At 45.8% G+C, this 20,067-nt stretch overlaps 1 protein-coding gene across 3 annotated transcripts in view; it reads right to left on the bottom strand.

Annotated features, from left to right (window-relative positions):
- Positions 1-141: 141 nt before the first annotated feature.
- Positions 142-20,067, bottom strand: part of SCRN1 (secernin 1) — a 66,164-nt gene continuing 46,238 nt past the window's right edge. For all 3 annotated transcript variants that reach the window (XM_061414249.1, XM_061414248.1, XM_061414250.1), the window contains exons 4-8: positions 18,417-18,619; positions 17,252-17,446; positions 14,683-14,848; positions 6,439-6,619; positions 142-4,113 (exon numbers count right to left, since the gene is read on the bottom strand). In XM_061414249.1, the coding sequence (XP_061270233.1) occupies positions 3,955-4,113; positions 6,439-6,619; positions 14,683-14,848; positions 17,252-17,446; positions 18,417-18,619 (904 nt within the window). In that variant the 3' untranslated portion in view covers positions 142-3,954. The remainder of the gene's footprint in view (positions 4,114-6,438; positions 6,620-14,682; positions 14,849-17,251; positions 17,447-18,416; positions 18,620-20,067) is intronic.

Below are 20,067 nucleotides of genomic sequence, written 5' to 3'. Positions count from 1 at the left end.
GGATAAATGAAGAAAACGCTTAACTGATTGGGTTTGCCAAAGATTCCAGGCATAAAATATTTCCCCTTTCATACATTTTCTATGTTGTGGCCAATGCTCCCATTTATTAATGAAACACAAGATAGAAGAGGCCCTGGGACATTAATTTCAGTACTTTTTTATTGTATGTTTGATGTATTTAGAGACAATTCCAAGGGCAAGCACTGGATGGGAAAGTTATCTGGTTTGTAGATATTTGTACAAAAGGCTATTAAGACGACACAGTCAGTTCCCACTGCAGGAAACAGCAAGGTTCTCCTTTTTTATTATTCCCTGCCCCTACAATTTTCCAGCTCGCACATTCAACTTCTCACGACATGACTGCAAACATATACGTATTCATTCCCACCAGAAATCCGCACGGGACATCTTGGGACGTTCGGATTCGATCAGATAAAGCACGTTTGACACAAACCACAGGACACGAGCTGGGACTTAAGACCATGTGGAATGAAAGGCCACAACCACAGGGAAGCACAGGCAGTGCTGGGCGGGGCGACCTGCCGCCCCGCCCCCATCCGCCCCGGCCCCGCCCCGCCTCGGGAAAGCTCAGCTGAAGACCTTCCCCAGAGATGACTGGACTTCTCCTCAGTGAAGAATGCAGTCGGTGGTTTTTTAATAGATACTCTGGCCCCACCTAGCTTTCCTGCTGGGCTGGGCAGAACTGTTTAACAACTGGACCCGCTTGGGATAACAGCAGGGCGCAAAGGAGTTTGCCTCATTGATAATTATTTTTTACACCTAATAATCCATCCCAAAGTGAAGGAACTTCACTGCTAATATCTAATAGGCACACACTTGCTCTGTTAGCTTATAAGAATGACTCTTTCTAATAATAACGCTGTCTTATGTTACCGGGCACTAAAGAATCAATGTAATTTCAAATATGCCCTTATTCTACTTAAAATTCCAGACCATCTCCAAGGATGAAGGAGTAGTACTTCTGCTTTGCTAATTTACTTTTACTGGAGCTTCTGCTCCTCCTTAGTTAGAGTGGTAAATCCCATCTACTAGCCAAGACTAACTAGCTTATGTTTGGTTATGGGGTGTGAGAACAGGGGAAAGAGTCTGTCCTTCAAGGCCACGTCTTCTTTCTGCACAAGGTGTGTAATGGATACACAAATGGTATTTTAGGAAGCTATTTACACACTGACCTTTAAACATTAATTTTCATAGTTCACCTTGCATATATTCGTTTTCCCTTTAGAAAATCAATCCCTGGTCAAGAAATTATCCACGTAATGATAAGCATTTTTCAAAAACAGAGTCTGTTAGGAGCGTTTAAAAACAGAGTCTGTTAGGAGCATTTAAAAACAAACATCTCCCTCAGCAAGTGTCCTCAAAATCCAACTGCATATTTCAAACTGTTACTGTCACTAGAAGTGAACATCCACATCAGCAGATTCTTTGCTCTCTTCCTGTCTTTCCCCACGCATCCCAACGCACAAAGAATCTGTCTACTGCTATTCAAGCTTTAACTGTACACCTCTGTACAAGTCTAAGCAAAGCATCCCAGCCTCTAACTTCTGCCAGGAAAGGGCTGACCCGCCCTCTAGTGGTAAGACATTGGCATCACAATTGTGATAATAGCATTAACCCACACAACTCTTCGTTATAGTTGGCCTTTTTCTGGGTTACTGGACTAAGGTCAATGTCCTTAACAGAAGTGGTCATTGTTTCCCACTGCACAATGGCTGGGTAGTGGCAGAAGGCTGGCTGGGTTATCCGTGACCTTTGCTTGGCCCATAATAATGAAAGCTGGGCCTCTGGGTAATTTATTCTCACTAGACTTCTTTTGCTCAAACCCCTAATCACCTTGGGTACCTCAGACATGCCAGGTCTGATGAAATGTTTCTATGACAGGGGAAGGAGAGACCACGTGGTAGAATTTTATAGTGGCTTTTTGCATCATCTTGTTTTAAATAACCACTCCGCAGGTGGGTTTGGGAGGGGATGAGGTGCCTGTGTCATCCTCAAGCCTTGCCCTTCTCCACTCAACAGCTGTAGACAGATGCTCTCAGAATGGCCATGCCACCTAAGAGGAGACCCTAAGCTCTGAAAGCCCAGGCCAAACCCAGACAAAATTCAGCAACCACAAGCTGCTGTGAACGATCGCTGTTAGTTTTTTCAGCTCAAATATTGCTCCCATGTCTCATCACTCACAGTGATTTTACATACAAAATTTTCAAAACTTCTGGGCAAAAAACTCACAGTGCTCTTCTGCCTACACCCTTAGAGGGGAGCTAGTAGAAAAAAAGGTTTGTTCCAGTAACACCTGTGACCCTCAGTGTCTACATCTGTGTCTGGGGCCCAATTCCTCTACAGCTCTCGTGGCATATGATACATTGCAGCTGGAAAACGAGTCTAACTGGAAGTCACTTCCAAGACTGCTGATACTCATAGTATTTCCATTTGCAAATACCTATCACCAGTGAAGGTGATTAGGCCCAGATGGTACAGGTCAGGCTGGAGAAATGAAGCCGCAGCCCTCCCACCCATCACTATATTAACATGTACACCTCTCCTCCTCATCTCTGCCTCTGTCCATGTCAACAGTGGTTGAGAGTTTCAATAGCTGGAGGTAAGACCCCTGCCACCACCACCACCTGCCCACTTTAGCTACTAGCCTGAAAGTGGCTACTGGGCCATGTGGGGCGTGAAGAATAAAGGGAAAGATCAGGGCAAGCAGGTGCTTTCTCCACAGCTTTGTGGGCTGTAACAGGGTTGGACAGGAAGGGCGGGGGTGGGACTGTCCCCTGGAGCGAAATGCTTCTCCATCCATCTGTCGCCTTCCTGCCCTCCATCTTCCCTGTGCTGAGCCCATCTGGTCTTCTTCACACGCTCTCCTGAGTTCTGCTGGTAAGTTAGATCCTTCGTGCGCCCACAACACGGGAAACAAATCAGTTTAATTAAAGTCTCTGCTGAGATAATGGGGTGGCTGCTCCTATTCCAGCTACTTTAACTGGAATCTAAACAGCCAAAAGTTTCTCCTTTTCCTTCCTTCATTAGCTGAGAAATTTGCAGCTTTGTGGGGTGGAACTCTGCCACAGGGCCATTTAATTAATTCTAAGCTAGATGGCAGTAACTAGGCCCAGAATCATTTCAAGACACGAGCGCATCTACGCGGCAGGTGAGTGGCAGGGACAGCCCCTTGCCTTGTAGGAGAGCCACTCCCTGATCACGAATGTTACCTGTGCAGCCACCCCTGAATCCCTAGGGGGATGGGGGGGCGGGGTGGGAAGGTTCCAGCTCACAGAGAAGGTGGAAGCCATCTGTGTGGATCCACCACACACAAGCACAGTGCACAGGTTCTTTCGGATCAAGAGAATCTAGGTGGAGCTGTGCCTGGAGCCAGCAGAGCCCCCTTCATCCCTTCCCACTTGTTTTGCATCTCAGAAGACACAGCTGGGGGCATTCTGCGTTACTGGCCAGCGCTCAGTGTCTCAGTGGAAGCCTCCCTCGGGCACACACACACAGGAGCTCAGGGCCAGACAAACGCCTTTTGTCAACCTGAAAGAAACCGCTACTGAAAGAGTAAGACTTCAAGAGATTTTGCCTTTCCCGCTAACTCGGCGCCATGGAGCCTGTCCTTCACGGCTTTGATGGACTCTAGTCCTCCCAAGAAAAGGCTAATGTGTCCATTGTCACTGAAATACAATAATAGTAGCTTAAACTCCACAATCAGTCATAGGATCAGACAACAGGCAAGGGGATACACATTACACTGCAGAAGGAGGGGATCTACGCTGCAGAAGAAGGGGGCGGCGTTGTGAGGTTCAAGGCAGAACACAAGGGGACTGTGACTTTGACGCATCTGAACTTTCTCATTTTACTCGGACAGGAGAGTGGTTTGTTTTGCTGGTAATTTAGTAAGGTGGGAAATTTTAAATAAGAAGGGGAAAGGGAACGCTTACTTCACTTAAAGAACTTAATCTCCGTGTCCACACAGTCATAGAAGAGATCCCCCACTTCGGTGGGGTCCAGGGGGTCACTGCTGGTCAGGATTTCCTCCATGGCTTCCAGGCCTTGCTTCTCTAGTTCCAGCATCGTCTTCCTCAGCTTCTGACCTTGCTCCTGAGAAGGACAAAAAGAGTCGAGGCCACTGGAGTGGATGCTGAAAGCCCCCTGAGGGCCCTCCCCCACTCCATTCAGTGGGCTTCCTGCGGGACTGCCATGGGGTGCTTCTAAAGTCACGATGTGGTGATGTCACTGCTCCGCCCGGAATACTTACAAAGAGTTCCCGCTGCACTCAGGATGCAATCCAGACTCCCGAGTGACAGTGGGAAAGGCCCTCTACAGCCCACAAGGCTCCTGCTTGTCTCACGTCCTGCCTTGCCTCCTGCATCTCCTTTCTGGGCAGCCAGACTGAATTAGCTGCCTTCCTCCAACCCATGATACTCCTTCTTGCCACTGCACAGGCCACCCTGCTCACTACCAACACTTGGTCGGCTCGTGCCCACCTTCAGAATGCCCTTCCTCTGGGCTCCCCCATCCAATGCCTTTCCTTCTGCCATGGCTGTTCTCTTCCTGTCTCGTGATGGTCTGTCTACTTGCCTGTGTCTCCTGTTAGACCACAATCACCCAGGGAGTAAGAACTAGGTTGATCTCTATGTTCCTCCGTGGGACAGAGGAGGCACTCTCAACAATGCCTTTTGAATGAATAAATGGATCCGTGAGTGGCATGTCTATCCCCAATTTACTGTTTCTTCTGAAGGGGTGACATCTCTTCTTCCAAGTGAGAGTCACTCATTCACACTGGATGACAGTGAGAAGCTTTCATTTGTCCAGTTACTCCCAGAACAGAGAAACGGATGTCACCATTCATCCACCATCTCCCAGTGCTGCCTTAACTCAAACCAATGGTCATTTCCAAATTTCAAAGTCCACCCAGCCTCATCTATCTCATCTCTTGGAAATTTTGTGTAGGATGCCTCAGAACACACGGGCCTTCCTACCCCTGCCTTCATTTGCCAAATAACCAGAAAACTGTGCATCAGGGAGTGACATTTTCCCCCTATTCGGGTTTACTGTCATCCACCTAAAACATGCACCATCAGCAATCAGGGCAGGCAGCCCTGGCAGAGCTAGTGCAGTGTAGTGGCAGCATTCCGGTTCCAGGGACACATCTGGCAGGTAGCACAAATATCAAATAACTGTGCGACTTCTACATGTCAGGATGGTCATTTCTGGGGCACAGAAGAGCAAGGTCGAGAAACAGTGAGACTACCCTTCTCAGAGATGCTTTCTGAACTCCCTTGGATTTACTGTTGATGTTGTCCTTCTTTATATCCTTCTTAGAAAGCCCACGGTACCAGATGTAAGAGAATAAGCTTACCCAGTCCATGCAAAATGTGTGCACCAATTCCCTATAAGAGGTCCCTCTTTTCAAGACAAAATGGAACTTTACAAGTTGTTAATAAATGCCTGGGAAGTAGATGAGCATCTAACAATTATGTTCCTTCCTTCTGTGTCAGCAAAACAGAAGCCTGGGGGGACTTCCCTGGTGGTCCAGTGGTTGAGAATCCCCCTCCCAGTGCAGGGGACGCAGGTTCAATCCCTCGTCAGGGAACTAAGATCCCACATGTCACGGGGCAACTAAGCCCATGTGCCACAACTACTGAGCCTGCACTCCAGAGCCCACATTCCACAACTAGAGAGAACTGTGCAGTGAAGACCAGCCAAAATTGCTTAAAAACATATAGGCTTGGATTTTACTTGAAAGCCTTTCACTAACGGCTGCTATGGGCATATGTTGAATATTTCTCTTGTTTGAACCGATGTAACTTTATAAACCAAAGTTTTGGGTGGAGGAGGGAGGGTTGCACTTTGAAGAAGAACTATTTTACAACTGACAATGTAAAAACTTTTTATGTGAAAAAAATATACAAAACTTAAAATTTACCATTTTAACCATTTTTAAGCATACAGTTCAGTGGCATAAATACATTCACAGTTATGCAACCATCACCACCAACCATCTCCAGGGATTTTTTTGAAGAATCACTTAAAAAAAAAAAAACAACACTATGATTCTGTCTTTAAAGTGCTGCCATAATACAACTTTTTACCTCCAAAAGTATACAAAGAATTTCTGACCACAGAAAACCAGTTCTCCCAACTAGTACTGCACATTTCTGTTATTCCCAGGTGGACAGTAAGTAAAAGAGGGATATTCTTAGGCCACTGCATTTTGAACAACATCAAAAGTGGAGGCTTGCTTTTTCTGGGTTTCAAGAGGCTGGCTGGAACAATTACCACCAGCATTCTAGCGAGGGCCTCGGGAGCCTGGGTTTCTGGAAGCAGACTAGCTGGAGAGGAGGAAAATGATGAGCTTGTTATCCGCTTTCCGGTCTCCTTCCTGGTGACCTCACCCGCGACCAAGCCCCCACTCAGGCTCACCTCGTCACTCTCCAGGACAGCACGGGCCCATTCGTGTGCCTTGTACAGCTCGTGCCGGCGGTCTGGCTTCTCCTGGAACCGAGGCTCCTTTTTGGCAGGGTCGTCGTCCCCAAAACAGGGAGACTGTGCTTTGGGGACGAGTTTTACATCATCGACAAAGATGAAAGGCTTGAATATGGACCTGGAGAGAAAGGAGAGAGCTTCAGCCAAACCAGGTTCAGGGCCTGAGGAGGGCAGACACTCCTGGTTCAGCTCACAGCGGGTGGCAGGCAGGCACCTCCCGAGAGAGAGCACCAACTGCATATTTTAGTGACTATTTTAATAAAACTAGCTGCCGATTATAAGTTGCAAAGTGTTCTATTTACAGCGAGGAGACATCGACACAGACTAGCTTTGTTCTGGGAAGGCCGTTTGAGAGCTGCTTTCAGTTCCATGAACACACACGGTGCTTTGAGGAAGGGTGCAATGGGCCACCGATGTGAGTTAGTCTTTCGCCACCATGGTCCACGGAACGAGGCCCCCTGGAAAGGCAGGGTCTGAGACCTCATCTTTTTTTTTTTTAGGTTCTACCTTATTTGAAAATGTTTGGAATATCTCTGACAGACTCAAGGAGGGCACAGATGAAGACAGATGACCAAAACAGAACCCCAGGGGCCCCAGAGAGGGCACGCCATAGAAAACAGAAGTCTGGTTGTGTGAGAGGGCAGCCGAGGGCATAGTAGGCGGCTGAAGCAAGAGCTCTTTGATTCGGCTCTTTTGGCACAAGGGGTATAACTTTGGGGACATGACTCTGTATGCGAGTGCCCATGTGTGTGTGCACATGTATGCGTGTGTATACCTGTGCATACCTAGGCACAAGCAACACACCCCTCCAGATGTGCACACACCCCGAAACAGCTGGGTGGGGGTCTGTGGCAACCACAGCTGCCTAAAACAGCAGGGAGAGAGCTTTACTGTCCCAGCTCTGCACCCAGAAAGAACACAGCTTGATCAAAGCAGTGTTCTGGGGGAGCACAGGCACCTCTGGGCCCCAAGGGTGGCCTGTGTTCAATCACACCACAGGGGCACCTGCAAAAGCAATCAGAGATAATGAGACACACCCACACGCAAGTGTATGGCTTCGATTGGGGATATTCTCCATCCTCTTAACTTGGTGCACCTTGACCCACTCTGTGCCTCCAATGGGTGAGAAGTGAGCTGGGAAGTTGAATTCCTGAGCCCCAAGGTCCCTGGGCTATATCCAGTGTGCCACTCATTTTCACATACAGCACCATCTGCAAAGCACTGGGAACGCATGACCCTTGCACCCAAACTGTGTCCTTGGACTTGAGCATCAGTATCACTCTCAGGCCCCACCCCCATCCTACTGACTAGAACCTGCTTGTTAATGTCCCCAGGAGACTGATGACATCCAGGTCTAAGGAGCATGACCAGAGACAACAGTAACCAGTAGCGAACCCTCAGATTAGTTCCCTGAGGTAATCAAGGGAAAAGGACTCAGGTGAGAGAAAGACCGTGATCACAGCATGAAAGATCCGGCTCATGTTAATTTCATTTGACTACTGAAAGCAGCTGCACCCTAAGCTTGTGAAGTGGGTGAAAATGAGTTTAGTTGCTCAGTCGTGTCCGACTCTTTGCGACCCCATGGACTGTATCCTGCCAGGCTTCTCTCTCCATGGGATTCTGCACACAAGAATACTGGAGAGGGTTGCCATGCCCTTCTCCAGGGAATCTTCCTGACCCAGGGATCAAACCTGAGTCTCCTGCATTGCAGGCAGATTCTTCACTGTCTGAGCCACCAGGGAAAGGGGTGGGGCTGGTTAAGTGCTGTTCTCTGCAGGTGATGCAGACATACAGGAAACTGGCTCTGTCCACCAAGAAGTACGAGGCATAGGCACGTGGGCTGGACCTAATTCCACAAGGCTAAGTCCTCCCAAATTCCTTCCCTCCCTGAGATACCAGGAGCTCCCTTTACAGAGGGAACACTCACTACCACTTGCTACTGCCTCCTGAAAATGCAGCGCTTCTCTTCCCTCCTCCTGAATGTCAGGTGGGTGACTGCTGAAAGTGTAAGAAAATAATGCAAAATTTTTAAATGTCTATAGAATTTTGATCCCATGGAGTTGAGCTCTCCAACTGGTCATTTGGTTGAGGGCATTCTGAGGGTTTACTGGAAGAGGATAATGGATGGAGAGGGACAGAAAAGGCAGTGGTAAGGGAGAGTCCAGCAGAGAGACATCTAGACATCTAGAACTAACTGCTTCCGGGCCCCTCTGGTCTCTGTTGTCTAACACAGCAGCCTCACAGCAGGCAAGCACCCTACCCTTTCGGGCCTGACAGCACTCGGGGTTTCCTGAAAAGTCAGTGCGCACACACCATCTTCTAGCAGACTGGAAGCCTCCTGCAGCCTCCTTGGCATGCACTGAGATCTCCTGAGAGACTCTGCAGCCCAGAGCCTGCATAGTTCACACCTCCTCCCTAGGCCTGGCGTCGCACAGAGAGGGTGAGAGCCAGGGCTCCCATGGGCTTGAGCTTGAACTTGGCGGTAAGGCTGGAGCAGGCTCAACCATGGAGAGTCAGAGGATTGGCAACGTCCAGCAGAGCTGCTGAGCCTGGGCTGCCAACGAGACCCCTTGGGACAAGGGTTCTCCCACTTCACACTGGCCCCAGGCCACACAGACGATGCTCACTTCTGTATCCCATACAATCCCCTGAAAGGAACCTCTCTTCTCCACCTCTCCAAAGTCCCAGTGAGAGTAATGTTTCATAGGCAAGCCTGTCATTTAATTTCTGGAACTCGGTGCTTTACTTACTATGCGGCTCAGGACCATCCTGAAACTGGCCCCATGGGGAGAACCATGGTACCGGATCCTCCTGAGCAACTGTCCAGGTCTGCCTGCCTCACCACAGCAGGGCCGGGAATTAGGCTGGACTCCAAATGCAGGTCTGTGTCCCCTCTTGACCTCTGACCAGCTGTGGGGTCCATCATTTTCCTCTCTGTCTCTCAATGGGCTGAAATGATCTCTCCCTTTCAGCTGCTAAAGCTATTGTGCTACTTCTCTTTCTACGTCATGAGGCTTATGAACCTGTGCTTTCAAGAAGTTCACGGTAAGCACAGTTGTGGTCTTCTGCACCCAAGACACAAGATAACAGCAGAGTTAAAAAAATAAAAAAGTCAAAACCCCCTGCCTGATGGAACCTCAAGCCGGTCCACACTCACTGGCATGTGGAGGTTAGTTTAACATCACTGAGAAAGTGTCTGGTGGCATCTGTAAGACAGAGGGACTATATGTTTATCCCTTCTATCCATCCATTTTAACTTTAAAAATAAGTAAGTTAATAATATGAGGTTTCTAGAATATTCTAAAGCAGCCAAAGTCCTCCAAGAATTTTTTCCCCAAAGTCTATAAGGAACCCAGCATCCTCAGCTGCTAAAAACACGAAGTATATGTTCATCAGGTAGTTGTGCTCACCTGGTCGTGTTAACTCTTTATGACCCCATGGGCTGTAGCCTGCCTGGCTCCTCTGTCCATGGGATTTTCCAGGTAAGAATACTGGAGTGGGGTGTCATTTCCTCCTCCAGGGGATCTTTCTGACCCAAAGACTGAACCTGTGTCTCCTGCATTGGCAGCCGGATTATTTTACCATCAAATGGTTAAAGGGAGATTCTTTTCTGAGACTGAATAAATAAAATTATTGCCATAATAAACCACAATAATATACCAGAATGTGGGAATTATCTATAATTCCATCCTGATCACTTACATCTATAGATCCAGAAAAGGGCAATGTGGAAAACTCAGTGGTTTCCAAATGTTTTGATTTCTTACCAAACATTACAGAAAATCACATTAAAAATACAAGTAGGTGAGAAGATGCTCTGACATTTTCCCAAAAGTGAACCTCAGATGGTAGCTTCTTAAATGACACTTGAATGAATGTATGTTCAGAGAGATGAAATGACTTGATCAAGGCCATATATCCAGCCAGCAGCAAAGCTGAACTGCCATGTGGGTCATGACCACCCCTCCCAGCACACCCAGCCACGGTGGGGCCCAGTTCATCACTCATACTGAGGACCCCAAGAGCAGTTCATGGCTGATTCTGACACAGAACTCTAGTATGACTGGCCAGCTCACATTTCTTACTTCAAACAGGGCTGTGTTCTTACCAATGATGCAGAAACTCCCAGAGTGATGGGCTTAACTTCTGCCCCAGAGTCCCTGGTGGATCTGCTCGCACAAAAACAGCAGCACAAAGGGCCCTGCTTGGATGCATCTGCTAAACTTTAAACCAATCTGATATGGGCCTGGAAGAACCAGTTTCCCTCAACTGCATGTGTCCCTCTGAATGGTTCATCCATGGGTCATTCCAGCTGGGCTGTGAATCACTTAAATCACATACATAGCTAAAGCCACATCTGGCTGAGAGCAGAACCTATTTGTGAAGGGCGTTTCCATTTAGAGGGAAAGAAAACTAGTACCTCTGGAGCCTGGGACACCCTTTGGACTGGATCCAGATACCCTGGGAGGTTTTAAAAAGTCAAAACCGTGGGGTGGGAGAGAGGAAAAAGATACTGCTGGGAGAGTTAGGAATGAAATCAAAGGCAGGGCTATTTTACACAAGGTCCTCAGCTGGGTATCGTCCATGCAGGCTGCGGCCCTGTATTTACATAAACCACAGTGTCTATAACATTATCTCCAATAATGAAAAGGTTCACTTGTCACTGACATTTGAACTAACCAGATGAGACAGTCTCAATTGATGCAACGTAGACTCTCAAGCCTAGTACCTACGAGAAGAGGAAGCAAACACCACACACTCGCACACATACACACACACACACACACACACACACCCTGTATCCCTTGCATCTCTCCAGTTCCCTGCCATAAAGTGGGTCAAAGACCCTCTTTTCCTAGAACTTCCTCCCTATTTTGTTTTCCAGGCTGAATTACATGGCCTAATGCAATTAAAGAAATGGGTTGGGAAATAGCCTACTAATATTTAAAATGGAAACACTTTTAATTCTTTCCTCCACTTGGTTTATCCTCCTCTATCTTGAATATTTGTGTTTTCTCAGATGTGATAGCTTCTAAGTAGTGGAAGCAATCAGCCCTAATTCATAGTGTCCGCTGATCTCCACAGTGTGAACACACTCACTGGGGCCCTTCTCAAGCCACCCGTGTGACATTACTGAACACAGGGTTGGGCAGACATGACATCATCAGCTCTCACAAACTCCAGCACAGCAATGGAACCTGGAAATTACACTGTCTCAAAATGCGAAGCTACCTCTCTGCTCTTTCCCTTCCCAATCCTTCATACAGATGAAGCTTTAACAGATACTGGCTTCCACGAAGCAAACGGTTAGAACTGGTGCACTAACACCGATCAGTGTCACTGTATGGATGATCGAGGCACCAGCTGACTCATCAGAATATATTACATGATGGAATTTGCCCACTCAATAAAATTAAAGTTCTTCTGCATCTCCCTCTATCTCTCAAACTCTGGCTTTTGTATCTGCCTCCAATTCTCAAACTTATATAATACCTGGTACAAATCAGGAGGAAGAGAAAAGAGGGAAGGAGGAAGAAAAAAGGGGACTATGAGAACAAGCTATTTTGAGAGAAGGATCTATAATTAATACAGTAAGCAAAGAGCCGAGAAGTGCTGAAGCAGATAGAACAATAGTACGATCATGTCCTTCAGTTTCTAACATTAATTGGGAGGATAAATAACAGTCTTCTTTGATCATAATCTTCTGCAAGGCCACTGCTCCGAAACTATTTCCTGCAAACATCTCTTTAACGTTTGTAGCATTAGCAGAAGCCGGCTAAAATTTCCCTAATTTTATTACCTAAAACCCAAGAGTAGGTAATTATGCTTCCTGCTGACAAAATACAAAATGGTAAGGATGCCTAATTACAAAGAAACATTGAAATGTTGAATAGGAGAAAAAAAAATCTATGACAGTTCTATAGTCACAGTAGGCAATGTAGTTCATTTAACCATAGATGATAAAAATGAATGTCTTCCAGGAAGCCCTTAATAGCCTTTAAGGTCTTCTCAATTAATTTAACCATGAATAATTTTCTTTTAAAATTACTTGAAATTTTCACTTTTAGATATTAGAAAGCTATTTTTCAGCGCATTTTTAGAATTGCACTGGGCTGTGTCCTATAGCCTAGGAAACAGAATGACTTTATCTTCACGTCCTGGCACCACAAAGCTCTCTTCTAAGCACAGCTGGAGCAGGTGTCTGAGAAGTCAGGAACCAAGGGGGCTGTTGTGGTCACTCTTCAGTTCAACCTGCTCCTTCAAAAGCTCCTTTCCCGGAAAAACAATGTCTAAAGACCTTGACAGGATGTTCCAGACAGATTCTGAAAGCCTACACGTATCCCTGTGGGCCAGCACAGAGTGCTCACAAAAGCCATCAGCAAGCAAGGTCAGCATCCACAAGGGAGAGGAAGGACAAGCCCCAGATCTGATCGACCAAAAAGGGGGGTAGGAGTGGGGTCACAGAACCAGGCATTCCTAATGGGGAGATCAAGTCAAGAGAAAGAAGCCAGAGTCAAACAAGAGGCGTGTCCTGAGAGGCTGCCTGGAATACTGGTGAGTGGGTGAGGCTCCTGGTTAGAGGCCAGCAGAGGGCCCACGCTGGGCTTGGGAGGTACTGGGGGAGTGGGGAGACGGATGGAAACTCAAACTATAGAAGGATGCACAGCTGCAAGGGGTGCCATGCTGGCTCATGCCTCTGTGCCCCTGCACATGCTGTTCCCTCCCACCCAGAATGTCATTCCCACTTTCAGCACCTAACAAACCCTTCCTCTCACGACACCAGTGCTCGAGAGTTCTTCCTCTATGAAGTTTCGCCTTCACTGCCTCCTTTGTGCCCCTCTTATCTTGTAAACAGTTAGTCTCTAGCACACAATAAGCATAATATTTGGTACACAGCAGGTGCCTAACAAGTGCTTATTGAATGAATAAATGAGTGAATGAAAGACCAAGGATAGTTTATACGGGATTTAATAGGTCCTGCTAGAAAGATCTACTTATATTGGGACAGGGAGGCCAAAGAGTCAGGGAAGGTACTTGGCTTCTCCCCTGAGTCACCTAAGACACAGTCCCTAGCTGGGCACTGCCATTGCCTGTATTCCTGAAACAACAAGAGGAAAGTAAGTATTTTCAGGTGGAAAGGGAATGAAATCAAACAGCTACAGATTCCGTGGCAGCAGAGTCAAAAGTTTGACACCCGATACTCAAATGATGATCAGCCAATGGAACACGTGAAAAATACCAGAGATCCTACTGGAATGGGCAGTCTTCTAGAGCCCTCCAGGCTGAGGAATCAGACTTACTGGACAGACTCCTAAGCCCACCTTAAAATTCCTGACACAAAAGGTTTGGGTCAAGACATCTGTATTTATCAAAAACTCCCCTCAAGTGATTCTGATCATTTAGAAGTCACGATGGTTGTGTCTAAGTTACCAATGGCATGATCTTGGTGTGCAGGACTGAAAGTTACTGAGAAGGGCTGCTGTCTGCCAGGTAGACCAGAGATAGTCTAAAATAATAGCTAGACCTGTTATGCATTTACTTGGATTATCTCATTTAATCCTCCCAACAAGCATAAAAAAGTACGGTCTGGGATTGTGCCCATTGTATAGGACAGACACAAGCTTAGAGAGGTTAAGGGACTTACTGGCCATTAATACTAAGTGACAGAGGTGGAATTCAACTTCAGGTGGTTTATTCTAGAGGCCACAAGCCCTTTGCTGAGGTGTGTGGGCAGGGAGCAACGCCCTAAAACACAATGTCTTAGAGAAGAGGCCAGTGCCCTTGAAGTGGCTGCAATGTGCCTTGTCTCTGTGCCATTTTGTCCTCTAACTCACAGCCACTGGTGCTTCTGATCAATCTTGAGCTTTCCTGTTATCTCTTCTGTCTCACTGAGTTCTATTTATCTTTGCATCCCTCATATACAGCACAATGCCTGGCCCATAATACATATTAATAAATGTTTGTTGAATTTAAAACAATTTGATTCCATGACTGTGATGAACACTACATGATAAAAGCCAAGAACTTCCCTTTTTCACCTCTCTTGTACTGCACTGGCTATGGTGATATTGAAAAATCTGACTATATGTACAGGGAAGGGCAGGAACTCAGGGTGTGATTACTGGGTGAGCTCTCAGGGGAAGCACAGACTTGGCAGCTGTGTGACTGTCTCAGACAAACCTGGAAGGATCTGGGGTCCCAGTGAAGTAGTGGATGCATGGCGAGCTTCCGTTCTGAGGCAGGACAGACACGACACTGGCTGTGGTGAGGAAAGACTCAGAATCTACGCAGACTCCACTGGCTTTGTCCCGTAGGACATCAATCATAGTCTGCACAGTGATGCTTTCTGTAAAGAAAAAAGAGAGGGAGGAGGCAAGCTGCTAACCAAAATCCATTAGTTATTCCCCTTTTGAGTAAGAGAACCCCTGAAATTACAGCTGGGAACAGAACAGCCCTACTTTAGGTGTGGTCACAGGACAGATCTTGACCAATGAGAGGTAAGCAGAAATGACGTGTGCAACTTGCCCGTCACATCCATAAAGAGGAATGCTTGCCCTTCATTCTTTTCCCTCCTTTCCTGCTGGCTGGGAGATGCCAGTGAGTGGACCACAAAACAAAGTCACATGTTGAGGTAAAGTAACCCACCCACCCTGGACTGTCTATATACATTTGGACTAGGAGAGAGAAATAAAGGTGCATTTTTTAAAACCACATTATTTTGGGGTCTTTTTGTTACAGCACTTAGCAATTCCTCAACTAGTACAATATGCAACAGAATGATATTCATAAGAAAGTATACAATCTATGCAGAGCACCAAGCAAGCTCTCTGGTATAATCCTGCTGGTTAGAGTTAATATTATATCTAGGGAATGACCTCTCTACAGTGGTAAATATACACAGAGAAGTCTTTCAAATATCGAGAACCATAAGGACTACTGGCTCTGAGTTCAGATAAAAAGACTAACAAATCTTCCACTACATAGGATTCTGGTTCTTCATTTTCTCCCTCTGTTGGTAATTCATTAAAACAGTATTTTTTCAATCTGTATTCACAAAGATCAAATCAAAGCAACACATGGGAAAAGGTATCTTAAACTTTGCTACCACAACTCATATCCTTTTTGTAAATATCTCCATGGATAACACATTGCACCTAAAAATATTCACGACAAGTCCCCAAGTTCTTCAACTATCCAGGTTCAAACTTCCTCCCTGTCTCATAAATGAATCTACTGATTTAAACCAGGATCTGACAGGTTGATAATGTCTCTTAAAACTCTTTGAATCACTGCCTCTCATTTCCCCCCTTGCATTTTATTTGCTTGGCCATTTCTCCTGAATCTCCCATACTCTGGACTTTATAAGTTGCACTTTGCAGATGGTGTTATTAATATTCTCCTCCATCCTCTGAATTTCTGGCAAACTAGTAGCTAGATCCAGAAGCTGCATCAGGTCAATGTTTGATATTTTTGGCAGGACTACTTTACAACTGGTATTATATATTATACTTTCACCAAGTCAGATTTTTTCAAATAAAAACTGTAGTTTTTTATAAGATTCTCATTTTTAAATAGATACTTTCTTACCTTTCTACCCAGAATATATTAATAAAGTTTATAGCAAAAGTCCTAAAGTGTTCTTCTAGATTAAGAGTCAGCCAATTTTTTCTTTAAGAACCAGCCAGGGAACAGTTTAGCCTTATGGGCCCTGTAGGCCTTCCCAGATGGCTCAGTGGTAAAGAATCTGCCTGCCAATGCAGGAGACTCATGAGACGCGTGTTCAATCCCTTGGTCAGGAGGATCCCCTAGAAGATGAAACGGTAACCCACTCCAGTGTTCTTGCCTGGAGAATCCCATGGACAGAGGAGCCTGCCAGGCTACAGTCCGTGGGGTCGCAAAGAGTTGGACACGACTGAGCGCACACACACATACACACAAAGACACGGGCCCTATAATCTCTGCTGGACTTGCTGCAACTGCTCAACTCTGCCACACAGCACGGAAGCAGTCATAAACAAGAGGAAAATAAACAGGTGTGGCTGTGTTCCAGTGAAATTTTATTTACAAAACAGGCATCTACCAACAGGTCAACTCCTATTCTAAATCACCAAAGGCTTGACTCACAAAACACATGTCTCACCAGCAAATATAAAATGTGGCCATTGTGGTTTATGGGGAAGGGTTTTCCACTCAGGCACAAAAGTAACAAGCTACCAGTCACCACATTTACTTAAAAATGGATGCTGGCTAAGTCAATATCGGGTGGGAAATAGAGGGCTCATGAAAGGAATTCAACAATTTGACTCAACAAGTGTTCACGGAACAAAGGGCCATAACAGGCATCACAAGGGGATCCTAAGGTGAATAAAAGATAGCACCCCTGATGTCAAGACTCAGCAGGCTAATGAAACAGGGAAATATACAGAGAAGATACGTCAAATGTACAAATGCTGAGGTATAAGCAAGACTGCACTAAGTGTTTCAAAGACAAGCATAGTGACATCAGCACTTAAAGGAGAAATGGGAGCAGAAACGTCCATGGATAAAAAGCATCATGTAAAAATAAATGCAAGTTGTGGTCATAGACTGCACAGCAAGGACTTTAGCACAAGTCAGTTTCCGTACACAGGACAAGGTCTGTTCTCCACTTCTCCTCTTTGCTTATTCTCCCAAGTTCAAACAAGGTCTCTGAAATAGCTGCAAGACAAATGGTATGACAGAGAGAACTGTAAGGAACACCCCAACTCACCTTCTTGCTTTTCTAAGGTGTCTCTGCCTGAACAGCAGGTTAGATGGTCATCAGCTGGAGAAAAAACTTCAGAGAAATTAAACTCGTCCTCTCCCGTCCACCAACCTTGACTCTGAGCATAACTCCTGAGTTCCGGATGCTCTGCGTCGATTTTAGTCGTGAGCGAAAGCTGATTGCAAATGCACTTGACTCCCTCTGTAAAGAATACAAAGTCCAACTATTTAGACATAGACTTATAAAGACTTTATCAAGAAATGGATGTTACAGGGCAGCTCTCCCCTGCAACTTGACTCTAACTATATGGAGGAATCAATTTCATTTCTGAAGAGAGAAACATAAGGTCCTTGGTCTTCTTTTAAGATCTCCTAGAAGGTTTGAGCAGCCCTGACACATTTTATCACGTTTTCAATGAGTGAGTCACTTGACCTGACAAACTAAACCCCAAGAGAAAAGTGAAAGGTTTTTATTTTTATTTTATTTTATTTTAATATTAATATTTTATTATTATTCTCGTTTACTACCCATTAAAATATTTTAATAAAATATTAATATTTTATTTTATTTTAATATTTTATTATTATTGTCGTTTACTACCCACGAGAAAAGTGAAAGGTTCCTTGAAAGAGGCTCTGTATTGCTAACAAGACTCATGAATGTCGCAGCTCCAGACATTTCTCCTCACCAGGTTGCTGCTGCTGCTGCTGCTAAGTCGCTTAGTCTCGCTTAACTATCGCCCTCTGCTCAAATCAATATATACGTTTTTTGTTTTTTTAATTTTTAAATTATGGGACTTCTTCATTCAGATTTTTTTTCAGGCCCCAACATTTAGAAAAACACAGTGACCCTGATAATGAATTATGTATTTATTTATTTAGGCCACACTGTGCAGCTTGTAGGATCTTAGTAACCTAACCAGGGATTGAACCCAGGTACCTGGCAATGACAGAATGTAGTCCTAACCACTGGACGGACCACCAGGGAATCCCCAATAATGAATTGTTTTAAAATAATGGAATGTATGTGCAAATATGTGTGTATTTGGGTGCCCAGAAATGAGGAGCACATTAGAGCCTACAGATGTAGCACTGAGAGGGTCTGTAAGTCTGGGCACCATGGCCTTAGCTCTTCCTGTCCTTGAAACTCCCCACCAGCCACCCCCACTCACCTGTGATCTTCTCTGCAGCCCAGTACTTCCCTACAGTCTCCAGCACCCAGGCCTCCTCACGGTCCACAATCAGATATGCACTTTGGAAGCTGTGGCAGGAGTTAGCATCTTCATAATAATTCCCACCCTGTCCATGTTCTTCCAACAAGGCGACGATGACGTCTAAGGCTTCTTTAGCTGTTGCCCCTCTCTCTAAACCAAGCCTGAAGTAAGAAGACCAGAAGCACACCTGTCATTTCACACCACCTCATTATTAGCACAGGCATCAAAGGTTGGGACCAAGCTGAGTTATGAAGAATGCCGACGTGCATAACTATGTTAAATACTCAGGCTGATACGCAAACAGATAAACAGCATTTGAACTCACAATACATAGCACACATTCCATTCAAAATCATGGGGGCGTTTTCTGTCTTTGGTCATGCCCCTTCCACACAGTCAGGAGCCCAGTGGCTTCTCTCTCTTGAAAGGAAGCTTGGCCATTTCTCTTTTTCTGTTTTCTAACTCTGACTCCCCTGAAGCTGGCCAGCTTCGTAAAAGACCTTAGCAAGACAATCTCCCTGTGGCTTGTTCTCCCTCCTGCCTCTGGGCAAAAGGAAACCTCTGCCCAGTCCAGCCCTGACCTCTATGATTCTACACCAGGTATTCGGGTTAGTAATAGCAGTGCTCTATAGCCAGCCACTGTCCTCTGTGAATGTAATTCACCCACCATCTCCTTAGGAATGGGCGGCTGGTTAGGACAAGACCAGTCCTTTTTCTACATACTTCTTCTACCTAACAGCCCACCTCCACTGGTGTGACTTACAGCTTCAGTCATTCAAAAGGACCAACTTCTTCCAAAGTGAAACAGCCATCTCCTCCCAGCCTTTCCAATGAAGAGACTCCTTAAAGAGGCCACAGAGACCGCCCTCTACATGACTTGAGCCTGCGTGCTTGCATGCTAAGTCACTTCAGTCGTGTCTGACTCTGTGCGACCCTATGGACTGTAGCCCCCCAGGCTCCTCTGTCCATGGGATTCTCCAGGCAAGAATACTGGAGTGGGGTGCCATGCCCTCCTCCAGAGGCTCCTCCCAATACAGGGATGGAACCCACATCTCTTATGTCTCCTGCATTGGCAGGTGGGTTCTTTACCACTGGCGCCACCTGAGAAGCCGTGTAACTTGAGCAAGTTATATCATACAGTTGAACTTCAGTTTTATGTCACCAGTAAAATAAGCACCTACATCACTGAGTACTAGGAAGATGGGTTTTATGAGATGATGAACATGAAAATACATGGCACCGGCACCCGGGACCAAGTAGGTGATCAGTAAGTTTTCAGACACAGCAGACTGTGGCAGAAAAACAAACGACTCAGAGATAAAGGGACCTCATTTCTAATTCTGCTTCTGTTATCCACCAGGGGTAACCTTTTTGAACTTTGATTGTCTTGTCTGTAAAGTGAAAAACAGTACTGTTTCCCTCTCAGGCTGATTTGAAAGAGAATGGCACGTAATGGGTGCTCAGTAAATTTCTATTTATTCATCTCTTCATTCAAATTGTAATGTTGGTCACAGAAGCGTGGAGTCTCAGAACAGAGGCAATGGAACCCTACTAAGATGGCAGCAGAGGCCAGTTCTGGGTGAGTTTTCAACTTGAGATGCAATTACTA

This window comes from Bos javanicus, chromosome 4 (genome assembly GCF_032452875.1).
Source record: "Bos javanicus breed banteng chromosome 4, ARS-OSU_banteng_1.0, whole genome shotgun sequence".
Lineage (NCBI taxonomy): Eukaryota > Metazoa > Chordata > Mammalia > Artiodactyla > Bovidae > Bos > Bos javanicus.
Note: the sequence above shows the minus strand (reverse complement) of the source record. Positions and strands in the feature narration are given on the sequence as shown.